At 37.3% G+C, this 14,991-nt stretch overlaps 1 protein-coding gene across 9 annotated transcripts in view; it reads right to left on the bottom strand.

Annotated features, from left to right (window-relative positions):
* Positions 1-358: 358 nt before the first annotated feature.
* The window catches only part of clip1a (CAP-GLY domain containing linker protein 1a), a 57,521-nt gene continuing 42,888 nt past the window's right edge, over positions 359-14,991 (bottom strand). For all 9 annotated transcript variants that reach the window (XM_055200876.2, XM_073860529.1, XM_073860530.1 and 6 more), the window contains 8 exons: positions 14,904-14,956; positions 8,244-8,361; positions 7,935-7,987; positions 7,740-7,857; positions 7,424-7,571; positions 5,937-5,989; positions 2,207-2,334; positions 359-2,020 (listed from right to left, as the gene is read on the bottom strand). In XM_055200876.2, coding sequence (XP_055056851.2) covers positions 1,792-2,020; positions 2,207-2,334; positions 5,937-5,989; positions 7,424-7,571; positions 7,740-7,857; positions 7,935-7,987; positions 8,244-8,361; positions 14,904-14,956 — 900 coding nt within the window. In that variant the 3' untranslated portion in view covers positions 359-1,791. The remainder of the gene's footprint in view (positions 2,021-2,206; positions 2,335-5,936; positions 5,990-7,423; positions 7,572-7,739; positions 7,858-7,934; positions 7,988-8,243; positions 8,362-14,903; positions 14,957-14,991) is intronic.

Here is a 14,991-nt window from a genome sequence, read left to right as displayed (position 1 = left end):
TGTCTGGTGGTGGCTACAGTAGCTTCTCTATGTGTTTCAAAAGCGTGGGGTGAGCAGTGGACTGAGCCGTTGGTTGCAATTCCCAACCTCACCACTAGATGCCGCTAAAATTTACACATTGCACCTTTAAATTACAATTAATTACAGTAACTAATTTACTTTGCAACTAGTTACACCCAACACTGGATAAAAAATATTATAATAGATATGAAATAGATATAGTTTTTAAAAGATGTATTACTTGCCCATTGCGTTCATAAATGTACACATTTTATATTTTCCACAAGCCATTGTGCCTCTATGTTACATGTTACAGAGGTTTACGTAGTTAATCATGATTGAAAACACTATAAGACAATTGTATTTCAAAACATTGTGTTTATTTTTCGACCGTCTCAATCTTCAAGTAGTTACATTTTCAAAAACATGTCATGGCCAAGAGAATAGACAAATAGCCCTCAATTACCCGCAGACAAGATATTAAAAAACTCTTCGGTGTCAGACATTCACACATAAAACAAAGAATTTATATTTGCACTAAAAGATATTCAATGTTGTTTAGTTCCATAAATTTCTCTTTCATATGACCTTTATACATATACATGTCTCACGAACAACACAAAGACACACAAATGCTGACATAACTAAAAGCAGTCAGTCTTCATATCATACAGTCATTCAACACGTCTTGAACTAAAGTAACAACGAAACAAAAAAAGAGATGGTTGGTGCAAAATCTTAAAAATTGCACCAAGGATAATTCTAAAACATACTTATGTACTCATTTGTTTAATTTATTTACTTTGCTTTATTTATAACTTTTTCTTTAGAATGAAATATTCACAAAGCTAAAACAACATTTTCTCTTTTAATGTCTTTACACCAAATTCTTTTCGCTGTGCAAAAGGCCGTTGAGAAGGCAAATAACCCTTTCCACTAGAGGTCAGCAATACAAACCCAAAGACTACAAGCCAAAAACCAAACAGTCAAGACTACGATCATCTTCATCAACTCTCACCCTAATAAAAACCGAGTGTTTAACACAAGGAACCCTGTGACTTTAAAGAAACAGTTCATCCAAAATTGTGCCATTACTCACCCTCAGGTCGTTCCAAACCGTGCGACTTTTCTTTTTCATAACACAAAACAAGATAAATAAAAAAATGATTCAATACAATGGCAACAAATTATGACGTACTTTATCGCTTAAAGTGACTGATCATTGCTTTAACACTTTAATTGTGGGTTTTCCACCAAAACCATTTGGTTTAACAAGCACAAAATTAAATGAAATTGCACTTTTGGATAGACAACAAAAGTGATGTTATGAGGTGTCATGGCAACCCGCAACTATTTTACTCTGAAATGGCTTATAAATGGAGATATTTTTCACCAAAATCATCACAACATACAGCCCTTGCTAAGCTTTATTAAGCATTAAAGCGAGTCACAATTGACTGCCATTGTACTAAACCAACCGCATATCCTTTAAATAACTTTTTATCTCCTAAAAAGAAGTCGTACATATATGAAAGTGAGTAAATGACTACACCATGATGATCAACTACTTCTTTAACCTCCATTTTTCCTCCTAACAGTCATTATCTGTGCAACAGAGGCAGGTTAAAAACTGCCATAGATTAAAGTATAGGTGCTGGCTATAAAGTGACTGAAGATTTAGGCTTGACGGTAAACGCGGAAGTGAAAACAAGCCAGACAAATGTTTACGAAGTCTCTTGTGCACTGTCTGATTCAAGGCATGTACAGTATTGCAAGTGTAAAAGCGCGAGTCTAAAACGTTTGATCGTCGTTGCAGGCGTCCGTCCAGTGGCCGAAGACCTCGCAGATGTCACAGTAAGGTCTTTCATCGTTGGGACTGCCATGGTAGGTGGTGTGAGGTGGGGAGTCGAGCATCTGGTCCTGGGTGGGACAGTCTTCTGTGTCGTGTAGATCGAAACAATCGCAAATATCGCAGAAGAGACGGGGAGGTGGTTTTTTCTTCGTCGGCGCCTCAGCATGACTGCAGAGACAATGTAAGGATATTTAAAAATATCATTTCTCACTAGGATGAGTGAAATGCAGAAGTCACATTTCAAAAATGGGCTAGTATCCTTGAACACTTTCACTAGATGAATATTTACAATAAATTATTTTTTCAATAAAATAATATTATTAATAATAATCATAGTAATAAAAAATAATTCACCTGTTATGAGTCTCTGTTTCAGCTGCATTGTTTCCATTAAGTGCAGCCTCAGCCATCTTCTCCAGTTTAGATTTTAGTTCTTCATTCTTCCGCTTTAGATCCACGATAACCGAGTTCAAGAACTCAACCTGCCACAAACAGAATAATTTATCATCATCAACAACAACAACAGTGCCGTTTTCCCAAGCACATGGCCTTAACGCTTTGTTTTAAATGCATCGCTATGTGATGTTTATGTCTGACATGATGCAGAGTAAAAAGTACAACTTTTTACTCCTCTTTCATAAAAGTCCTGATAATTTATTCACCAATTTGAAAAGAAATTAAGTTTAAGGCAAACATTCCACGATTTTTCTCTAGTAGACTTTAGTGGACCTTAACAGTTTACAGTTTTAATGCCGTTTAAAATTGCAGTTTGAATGCAGCTTATAAGGGCTCTGAATGATCCAAACCGATACATAAAGGGGGTCACACACCAGACACGCAGCTTAGCGCCACGCAGCGCTGCGTCGAGTCGCGTCGCGTCTAGGACAACACGGAGGTATCCTTGAACCATAAGTGCACATTAAATAGCGCAAGCTTAGTCAGATAGCGTCTACTTCAAAATGCAAAATATACGTTGTTAATCGTTAATGATTTGGGACAAATATGATGTTATTTAATGTTAAACTATGTGAGTGGCGCGACAGGGATTTGAGCTACTTCCTGAGTCTTAGCTGGGCGCCACGGACAGGCGCTACCTGTCGGCGCTGGTGTGTGTACACTCATAGAAAACAATGTGTTCTAATTTTTTAGAGTTGCGCGCCGCTAAGCTGCGCGTCCGGTGTGCGACCCCCTTAAGGGTCTTATCTTGTAAAACAATCATCATTTTTGCCCAAAAAATGTAAATATGTAAAACGTAATGTCACACTGGTGCATTAAGTTGTGGTTAAAAAGTACTTTTGGCAAAAAAGACGATCGTTTTACTAGGTAAGACCCTTATGCCTCAGTTGGAATCGTTTAGAGTCCTTTAAAAGGTGTGATGAATCGGGCGTTTTTATTGTTTTATACTTTTGTCTGAGGTCTACTTTTGACGTTTGTGTGGTTTTTACATTTAAAAACATCAGAAGCAATAAGTAATAGGGTATTTTGTACCCTGGTTTTGAACCTGGCTGGAGAAACGCTTTGATTTGATGGGTGTGCGGCATTGAAAACTTGGAAGTAAACACCCAGTGCTATGATTGGATAACAGTACTAAACTAGTTTTCAATCCTGCTTCATTACATGTGGAGAATTGTTTTGAAAACATCAAATGTGGAAAAATGTCAGCTGGATGGATTAACTCTTGAGCAAGAGGTTTTAAGCGCAAGAGATGATATACATGTACATACAGTAAGGAAAATAAGTATTTGAACACCCCTAATAAGTATTTTGAACGCCCCTAAGTTCTCCCACTTAGAAATCAAGAAGGGGTCGGAAATTGTCATCGCAGGCGCATGTTCACCGTGAGAGACATAGTTAAAAAATATTGTGATTTCTGGATTTTTTTTTTTTAGATTATTTATTTGTATAATACAGCTACAAATAAGTATTTGAACACCTGTCTATCAGCTAGAATTCTGACCTTCAAAGACCTGTTAGTCTGCCTTTAAAATGTCCACTACATTTATTATCCTAAATTAGATGCACCTGTTTGAGGTCGTTAGCTGCATAAAGACACCTGTCCACCCCATACAATCAAGTTAGAATCCAACTACTAACATGGCCAAGACCAAAGAGCTGTCCAAAGACACTAAAGACAAATTTGTACACCTCCACAAGGCTGGAAAGGGCTACAGGGAAATTGTCAAGCAGCTTGGTGAAAAAAGGTACACTGTTGGAGCAATCATTAGAAGATGGAAGAAGCTAAACATGACTGTCAATCTCCCTTGGACTGGGCCTCCATACAAGATCTCACCTCGTTGGGTCTCACTGATCCTAAGAAAGGTGAGAAATCAGTCCAGAACTACACGGGAGGAGCTGGTCAATGACCTGAAAAGAGCTGGCACCACCGTTTCCAAGGTTACTGTTGGTAATACACTAAGACGTCATGGTTTGAAATCATGCATGGCACGGAAGGTTCCCCTGCTTAAACCAGCACATTTCCAGGCCAGTCTTAAGTTTGCTAAAGACCATTTGGATGATCCAGAGGAGTCATGGGAGAAAGTCATGTGGTCAAATGAGACAAAATTAGAACTTTTTGGTTATAATTCCACTAAACGTATTTGGAGGAAGAAGAATGATGAGTACCATCCCAAGAACACCATCCCTACTGTGAAGCATGGTGGTGGTAGCATCATGCTTTGGGGGTGTTTTTCAGCACATGGGACAGGGCGACTGCACTGTATTAAGGAGAGGATGACCATGTATTGCCAGATTTTGGGGAACAACTTCCTTCCCTCAGTTAGAGCATAGAAGATGGGTCGAGGCTGGATCTTCCAACATGACAATGACCCAAAGCACACAGCCAGGATAACCAAGGAGTGGCTTTGTAAGAAGCATAATCAAGGTTCTGGCGTGGCCTAGCCAGTCTCCAGACCTAAACCCAATAGAGTATCTTTAGAGGGAGCTTAAACTCTGTGTTTCTCAGCGACAGGCCAGAAACCTGACTGATCTAGAGAAGGTCTATGTGGAGGAGTGGGCCAAAATCCCTTATGCAGTGTGTGCAAACCTGGTGGAAAAACTACAGGAAACGTTTGACCTCTGTAATTACAAACAAAGGCTACTGTACCAAATATTAACATTGACTTTCTCAGGTGTTCAAATACTTTTATCATACAAATAAGTAGTTAAAAAAATCATACATTGTGATTTCTGGATGTTTTTTAGACTATGTCTCTCACAGTGGACATGCACATACGATGACAATTTCCGACCCCTCCATGATTTCTAAGGGGGAGAACTCGCAAAATAGCAGGGTGTCCAAATACTTATTTTCCTCACTGCAAATGACAATGCGCATGAGTGAAGTAGCAAACAAAAACTTAGAAGGCCTAGAAATAAGTCGTCCGTAAACAACACTGGAAGCGCGCATCAGAATCAGGTTCACTGTGTTTTTTAAACCGCAGCTGGCTTGAGCACAGACACAGGGATGCTTCAGTGTGTTACAGTAGAGGTGGTGTTTAAAAATGTACATCTACGTCATAACTTGGGACATTCCAGAACCTGGCGTTTTCTAGGCTTTAACATTTGATATTTCATTAACAAGGACGTTTTTTAGTTCTGAAACTTACAGGATATTCGTTCAAGTACGATGACCTCATATATAACAAAAGCTGAAGTTAAAATTGATTCCTTGATTCACTGCTCCTTTAAAGCTGCATTGAAACTGTAAACTGTTGAGGTCCATTAAAGTCCATCATATATTGAGAAAAACCCTAGAATGTTTCCTCAAAAACCTAATTTCTTCTTGAATGAACAAAGAAAGAGAAACATCTTGGATGACATGAGGGTGAGTAAATGATCAGAATTGTTTATAAAAATTATATTTCTTTAATAACTAAATAAGAGATTGCTTTTTTCTAAAAACTGTAAAACTACATTTGGATTGACTTTTCCGAAGTTGTGTAAAGTTATAGTATACGTTTAAAACATCTAAGAACTAGGAGCCATTACAAATTTTAAAATAATCATTTAAAGTCTCTTTACACATTTATAATGACACTTTTCAAATACAAAAGAGATATGGAGAAATGCTAAAGAATCTGCACACCTGACGCTCAGAGTTCTCCTTTGCTTCCCTCCACTGATTCAGGACAGAATCATCTAAAACAAAACAGGTCAAACAGTTAAGACTTTTAAAGGCAAGTGTAGATGAATGTTTAAAGGTGCCAAAGAATGCATTGAAACAATAAATGAAATTGTTCTTTGATAATAAAAGGAGCATTTCACCCATAGAAAAATTTATCTTTATTAAAAGTGTGTCATATCTGCAGTTAAAATGTAAGATACATTTCGAATTTGGTGCCTATTTGACCGAGAAAAGGGGTGTTTGTAGTCTCACCGCCTCAACAAAGATATTGGACCTCCTGCTTTCAATGATGCAAAATTATGATTTATACATAATTAAAAGAAGGAAGTGCAACACTGAAATATGTATTTCTCCTGTCTTAGCGGCAACTGAGAAAATGATGCATGACCATTCAAAAACATGACTGGGGTTCTAACTATACAAAGCTTAATGCAAATGGGTGAAGTGTCCCTTTAAATAGAAGATATGTAAATTTATTAAGTGCAAAAATTATATATAAAATATTTTACATGTCCATTTACAACCCTAGGATTTGTCCTTTGAATGAAACGGTCTATTATTGCCCTATTATTGTCTATAAATAAATATATTGAGCTCTGCTCTGATTGCTCTGAGGCCAGTAACTCACATTGGTAAACAGACCTTATATGTTTGAGCCTGTTTCAGACGAAAATACAGATTTTGAGGAGCAACTAATTGTCTGGAAATTGTTAATGGACGGAGTGGTAAGTTTGTGGTTTTGTTCCCAGTATGGACCTGTCAAACGTAACTGCCATTATGAAAATTATTCATGTTTTTACTACAGTAAAAAAAACATGGTTACTGTAGTAATCAATACACACACACACACACAAAAAAACATGGTTACTACGCTTTTACCACAATTACACCCTTACGAAAATAGTCAATAGTAGAACTTTAGTCTAAACACTAGCATATAACATTAATTAGCATGTAGCGCTAACTCAGCAGTCACAACTTGGTTTTTAGCATTTTAACAACTTTGTAATTAATTTAATGTGTAATTTAATGGTGGGGGCGTACATCTCCACTGTGATGTCACAGTGGGTGTTATGCTGAGATTGGCCTGTTTTCCAGCTGTCTTTTTTTCATGCATGAGGTTTACATTAAAATGATAAACAATATCTAAACAAGCTCTATATGTATTTTGTTCTTACAGTCGCAGGTGAAACTGTCTACGAAGAAATGCGATGCAGTTTTTTTTGACCTGACGGGAGGAGTTCTAACAGATCAATCACAGCTCTTGCAGTCCGGGTAGAACGGACTGTTGTTAAATTGGCGAGGTCCGTGTCAGGCTACGCATAGCCTATGGCATAGCCCACGGCATAGCCTATGGCATATAACCTACAGACGACTATAAAATTAGGGTATGCCTCTATGCATAGGCTACGCCATACAGTGAACGCAGAAGTAAAATTTGACTTTACCTGATGAGGCATCTCCCTGGCTGCCGATATGAGCTTCTGCTAGATTCTTCTCAAGAGATTTTACTCGTTCCTGCAGCTGAATCTTCTCAACCTCGTAAGACTTCTCAGAAGACTGCAGAACCAGAACTGTGCCACGCAAACCTGCCATCTACTCACACAATCAGCCACATTGAGACATAAACAATATAGAAGAAATATGAATAAAAAATGAATCAAAGAGAGTAAAATCTCTTGAGAAGCTTTAAAAAACATCTTGACTTCAGCGTTAATATTATACAGAGTGAGATTTACATCATAAATCTCAATAATAAATTACCTGCTGTCTCAGAGAGTCTAATTCTTTGTCTTTCTCTGTGATCAAGGCACTCTGTGTTTGAAGAGATTGTTCAAGTGAAGTTTTCTCCTTTGCTGATGCACTTTTTAATGTGTTTTCCCTGTGCAGAAAAGAAACTGAATGATGTGTGCTTCGTACATAAATTCAAAAATGTTTCAGTTCTTAGTAGTTACAAACCTCATTTTTATCTCCTTCAGCTTATCTTTGAGGGACTCACACTCCTTTGTGAGCTGCGTTAAGACAGAAGAGTACAAAATATGGTACATTAACCATTTCACAAATAATCACATAAGTGAGCACAACATAGTACTCAAATTATAAATTGGGCATATTAAAATGAATACAAAAATTCTATATTTAATAACACCATTAAGAAGTACTTATTCCAGCTAAAGAACTAGCAGATTATTTTGTACGTTTTAACTTTGAATGCTTTTGCACTTAGCAATTTCTGCAAAACAAAACGGCCAAGGGAAACATTATTACCTCATTTCTCAGAGAGTCTAATTCTTTGTCTTTCTCGGAGATCAAGGCACTCTGTGTTTGGAGAGATTGCTGAAGTGAAGATTTCTCCTTTTCAGATTCACTTGTTAAAGTTTTCTCCCTGCAAAGAAGTGAGATGGGATGATGTGTGCTTCATGCTAAATCATGCTAACTTATGCTAGCTTTATGTAGTGATGGGCGATTTCGAAGCACGCTTCATGAGGCTTCGAAACATTGACGAATCTTTTGTTTCGAATCATTGGTTTGGAGCTTGTTTCAAACTGGCCAGTCACGCGATTTTAGCAAACGAGGCTTCATTACGTCATAACAGTTTCAAAACACTTCGGCATCAGTCGGTGTCGCCAGCATGTATTGTGTTTCGAAACACTTCGAAAAACTGAATCAATTTGCCAAGCAATTGGTTCAATTAATTCGAACCTTCGAAACGCTTCATTTCTCCATTCACTAGCTTCATACTAAATCATGCTAGTTTCATGTAAATTCTAGTTAGCTTAATGCTAAATCATGCTAGCTTAATGCTAAATCATGCTAGTTTCATGCTAAATCATGCTAGCTTCATGCTAAATCATGCCAGCTTCATGCTAAATCATGCCAGCTTCATGCTAAATCATGCCAGCTTCATGCTAAATCATGCCAGCTTCATGCTAAATCATGCCAGCTTCATGCTAAATCATGCCAGCTTCATGCTAAATCATGCCAGCTTCATGCCATAGATATATACACTAGATGTTGCCTTGGGGTTCTAAGCATCTTGGAACAGGGATCTTGACATAGGAAATAGATAGGTTACGCTGCCATCTCCGCCTGTACTTCGAATTCATGGACAATGCCAGACTGTTGTGCTGCGTATGGATGTAAGGCCTGCTAACACTATTCATTATATTTAACCCTTGTGCATTGTTCAAGTTTGCTGCCTTTCGTGTTGTTGGTGGATGGAAGCATCCACTAAATTCAACGGCTATAGAGATGTGTCAGATGGGTGTTTTTTCCAAATTTTTTTACATAAATCTGTTAATCATCCTCAGTACTGATCAAAACTACCAAATCTTCACAAAAATTCCATGATTTTAACCCTTTAATTGCCAAGTTTATAAGGTGTGTCACCGATTTGGGGAAAAAACACACACACCGATCTTCAATATAAAAAGTGATTGCAAACTGGACCTTTGTTTACCTTTTTCACAGTCTTGGGCATGCCAAAGATTGGTTAAAACATTGGCTTTGAAGCATTTTTAGTTTTTGTGTAGCATCAGTTTTAATTTTTTTCTCCCTCATGTATTGTTAGTGGCTGTTTTTGCCCCATTGACTTCCATTATAGCCACATTTTTTGATTGCAGAGCTATGACACCTTTTTATCATGCATTTTTAAATGTTGGTGTTTTTTCCTTTTGCTAAGAGATCAAATTAGTCATTTTTACTGTTGATCACCATGTGGCCCTATTAACCCTTTAGTAGCCCTGTGCAAAAACAAAGCTTAATTTCTGGCTTGTACATTGTGTTTTATGGAGTATAACTCCATAATAAAAGCATATTTGTGTGTGTGTGTGTGTGTGCGTGCGTGCAAAAAAGATTTTCTGTAAAAATCTTCTCTGCATCGGATTTATGAACATCATTTATTATGAACACATGTTTGTTCTTTGCACCAATTGCATGTTCCCCTCTTCACTCCTGAGCTGCTGTTGCCTGCTGGTGTCTGTGGATTTGTGTCTGGAGAGACAGCTGCAGTAGACTGAATCTCTCTCACCAGTGCAGCAACTGGTGTGCGAGGGTGATGCTCTCTCCTCAATATTGCTGCAAAGATTTTCCCAGGTCTTCTAGGAAAGCCTTCTCCTAAACAGCTTTTCACCTCCCTCGTGCATGAGTTGCTGTCCCTCCAGACAAACTTGCAGAGAGCACCAAGTGATATGCTGCAAGTCCTGTTGGAATGACTAAACACTTATGTGTTCATAATAATGATGTTCATAAATCTAATGTCTAATGCAGAGAAGATTTTTACAGAATATCTTTTTTCATGCACATACACACACACATACGCACACACACACACGCACGCACACACACACATACGCCCACATTCTGGTTTTCATGTTTTGTGGGGACGTTCCATAGACGTAATGCATTTTATACCATACAAACTGTATATTCTATTCCCCTTACCTACCCCATTCCTAACCCCAACCATCACAGAAACCCTTCTACTACTTCACATTTTCAAGGAACATTATTTTGTTTGATTTATAAGCTTGTTTCCTCATGGGGACGTCAAAATGTCCCCACAAGATCACAAAAATACTGGTATTCCTATCTTTGTGGGGACAATTGGTCCCCACAACGTGATAATTACCAGGTACATGCACACACACACACACACACACACACACACACACACACACACACACACACACACACACACACACACACACACAATAATATTATTTTATTATAGAGTTATACTCCATATAACTCAATGCAGGGAACTACACTAACCTTTTCCACTGGTGGCACTTGCGCTACCAACTTTTTCAGTTACTGGCGCAAAATATGATTTGGTCGCACATATTTTTTTCAAGTTATATTAAGGCGCTCTGGTTAATAATGAACAATAATGAAACTGTATTGCATACAGATATGCTTTTTATTTTACTTGCCATCTTTTAAACCACATGCCGCCTTGTTTTCTTAAATGTTGCAGTATTTCCCACAGATCTGAAATTTACTTGGTGGTGGTAGCCGGTGAAAAGGGCAATTATTACCCACTGACAAATAATGGTCTACTATATATGTGACGTAGAACTAATAATGTGTGACACAACACAATACTTTGATTCATTGAAAATTAATATTAATTTCACATTATATTTCATCAGTCTAACCACCCCAAACTTTCTTTGCAATTAACAAAGCTGACACTGTTTGTCAAAGCACCACGAAAACACTTACTGTTTTTGCACTGATATATGAAGCAATTAGACCCCTTTTATCAAACTCAATATAATACAATACTATGTATAGTATATTACTAGACAGTGCAGGTCTGTATATTATAAATGTGACTGATGTTATGACTGATGTTATAATGGTAATAATTTCTATTAGATAGAGCAGAAGCAGTAAAAGTGCCTATCTTTCTATTTCTCTCTTGCCGATTTAAAAAGCTTAATCCATTCATTATTTCAGATTTAAAAGTCTACTTACTGTCCCGGTGACAGACTTTACATTGCTTTGCTCATTCAGTGCAATGGGCTTGACATTAGCACTGCTTTTTGCTACAATCTCTGTCCAAACTTAATATGGATATGGTTTTAGAAAAGATATGGTTTATTAATAATAAGATCATAAAAAAAATGTGAGAAAGCAAATGCAGCGCGTGGTCGTAACAAGAACCATCGCCATAGAAACCGAAGGCACGCTAAACTGCACTCAAGCTTTAGCGCGGTAGCGCTCATGGCCGTTTTCCGATCGACTCGGGTTATAAACACAATATTAATCAGACTTGGGACCCAAAGTAATTAAACTAGGACCTAACCGGACCCGACAGACCATTTAAAATATAAACCCGGAACCATACGTGTCCCGCGTCCTCAGTGAAGAAAGACCTCTGCTCAAGTTCAGAAACATGGAAGACACTGCGCTTGCGTCGCGTCGCACCTAATTCATTGAGAAACAGCTGAGCACGCAAACGCACACTGATAGGGAGAGACACGACGTGCTTTCACGCAAAATGAAGCCAACGTGTTGATGGCTCAGAGCACGTTATAAAACGTATTCTTAAAATCCACATTTCTGTTTTAATAAATGCTCATAGTAAATCATAGCATATTGCCTAAAACATTAGGTAGCACATTTGCGACCCATTAAAAATTAGGGTCGCAACGGCAGTTCAAAAGGTCGCATATGCGACCATTTTGGTCGCAGTGTAGCTCCCTGCAATGTACAAGTCAGAAGTTAAGCTTTGTTTTTGCACAGGGCTACTAAAGGGTTAATAGTGCCACATGGTGATAAACTGTAAAAATTACATTTTTGACCTCTTAGCAAAAGGAAAAAACACCAACATTCAAAAATGCATGATAAAAAGGTGTCATAGCTCTTCAATCAAAAAATGTGGTTATAATGGAAGTCAATGGGGCAAAAACAGCCACTAACAATAAATGAGGGAGAAAAAAATTAAAACTAATGCTACACAAAAACTAAAAATGTTTCAAAGCCAATGTTTTTACCAATCTTTGGCATGCCCAAGACTGTGAAAAAGGTAAACAAAAATCCAGTTTACAATCACTTTTTATATTGAATATTGGTCATTTTGTGTGTGTTTTTTCCCCAAATCAGTGACACACCTTATAAACTTGGCAATTAAAGGGTTAAAATCATGGAATTTTTGTGAAGATTTGGTAGTTTTGATCAGTACTGAGGTTGATTAACAGACTTATGAAAAAACATTTGGAAAAAATATTAATTTGATAAATTTTTACAGCCGTTGAATTTAGTGGATGTTTTCATCCACTAACAACACAAAAGGGTAGTAAATTTGCCCACGGTATATTGTTGAGTTTTTCAAAAATTTCAAAGCATTTTCTTAAAATATATGTAAATATAAGATTTGTCACCAAAAATCATTCAATTTGATAAAACAGAGAAAAAGTTGTGGCCAAATTAAGAGTAAAAAAACCCTCTAGTGGATGAAAACATCCCCAACAACACATAAGGGTTAAAAAAAAGTAGATTTAATTAATATAAAAACTTTTTTACCTAACTAAATAACTAACAATTTTTTTTTTACATTCTCTCTGCACTCGATGCTAAATACTAGGGGTGTAACGGTACGTGTATTCGTACCGGACCGTTTCGGTACAGGGCTTTCGGCACGGTGCACATGTGCACCAAATGGCCAAATGCAATCTTGTGTGTGCGGAACATAGGTCAATTTTCATGTTTCCACACAAACGTATTAAGTGGCGGAAGTCTCCGCGTTCAGCGCAAGTATATTCGTTTGATTATTGATGTAAACGTTTGCGTGTCGGGTCTAAACGCGCGTGTTAAACGCATGTCAACGTGCTGTTTTGTTCTTTCAAAAGTGCGTGAGAGGTTAAACTGCAGGTTGTTTATTCAGGAATTGAATTGGTTAGTTTATTGCAAGGTTTTAGTAGAAAAAGTTTAAGAGAAGGTTAAGAAAAGATTTACCTACTGTTAGGGGTGTGCATTGGCACTGCCCTCACAATTCGATTCAATTACGATTCACCAGGTAACAATTAAATTCAATTCGATTCTGCGATGCATTGCGATGCATCAGAATTCTACCGTACACAACAAGGCAAATTTTTAATCAGTCAAGTGCAACTATTCTCACCAAAAACGGAAGCTTAGCAGCTTTAAGACAATGACAATCATATACCTGAGATGAGAATTTACACACAGCGTAAGTCTTGTCTAGTTTCCTATTAACTTCGTAGAATCCGAAATGTGCCCATATGTCCACTTTCCATGGAAAAGGGTGCGTTTTTATTTACCCGTCTATCACGGTCATCTCTCTCTGCCTCAGCCATCTTGATTGTTGTTGTTATGCCCCCGGAAGTAATTGAAACTTCACATCTTTATTGTCCACTCGAGGCCAGAAAATAAACTGTGACATAATCGATTATGGCACTTTGCTGCATCGATGCTGAAACGTGCATGCGCGCGTTGCGATGCATTGCAGAATCGATTATTGTTGACACCCCTACCGACTGTTATAAAATAATGTAAAAAAGTATGTTATTTAGTGGAGAACTTAGCAGCAGTATTTAATTTATTATTCTTTTTTATTTTATATATACATTTTATTTATTATATTTTAATAAAAAGTGTTTAAAAAAGTGCAAACAAATTGTTAATAAAAATGTATAGTAATAAACAACCTGCAGTTTAATGTTCATGCATTTTTCCCCCTTACTGTACCGAAAATGAACCGAACCATGGCATCAAAACCGAGGTACACACCGAACCATGGTTTTTGCATACCATTACACCCCTACTAAATACATGTCTGACCGTTGTAACGGGAAAAAAAAACTATAAAATCGCATTCATGACGATTTCTGGTGATTATTTTCCATTACACCTTTTCCTACATTGACGCTGATGCATTTAAGAGGAGGGGCTCCCCTGTTTCAAGATGGCGGCTCTATTCGACTCATTTGTTTCAATGAACTGCCGTAGCCAAGGCGACATCTAGTGTATATATCTATGGCTTCATGCTAAATCATGCTAGTGTCATTCTAATCATGCTAGCTTTGTGTCAAAGCATGTTAGCTTCATTTTAAAACATGCTAACAGGACTAGACTATTAAACTAAACTTGTAAATGCCATATTTTTTTAATTTGTGTTACCCAAGTAATGTAATTAATTATAATATATTTGAAAGTCAGAAACTGTAATATGTTTACAAGAAATAAAAGTAACGTGCTAATTAAAAAAAAGGAATTTCAGTGTTTGTATAGCTCAACTTATCGCATTAGCAGTTCAAACAATCATGGGTTCGATCACCCATAAAAACACACATGCTGAATATATAGCTTGAATGCAAGTTATTTTTTAATAGCATTACACCTAGCACCAGGGCAGTCAATACATGATAACATCACAAACGCATTTAAGCAGCTTCTTACCTCGCTTTCATCTCTTTCAATTGACCATTGAGGTTTTCACACTCCTTTTTCAGCTGCAATAAAAGTGAAAAGAATTAAAGACATTCAC

Source organism: Misgurnus anguillicaudatus, chromosome 22 (genome assembly GCF_027580225.2).
Source record: "Misgurnus anguillicaudatus chromosome 22, ASM2758022v2, whole genome shotgun sequence".
Classification (NCBI taxonomy): domain Eukaryota; kingdom Metazoa; phylum Chordata; class Actinopteri; order Cypriniformes; family Cobitidae; genus Misgurnus; species Misgurnus anguillicaudatus.
This window is presented reverse-complemented; position numbering and strand designations above follow the sequence as displayed.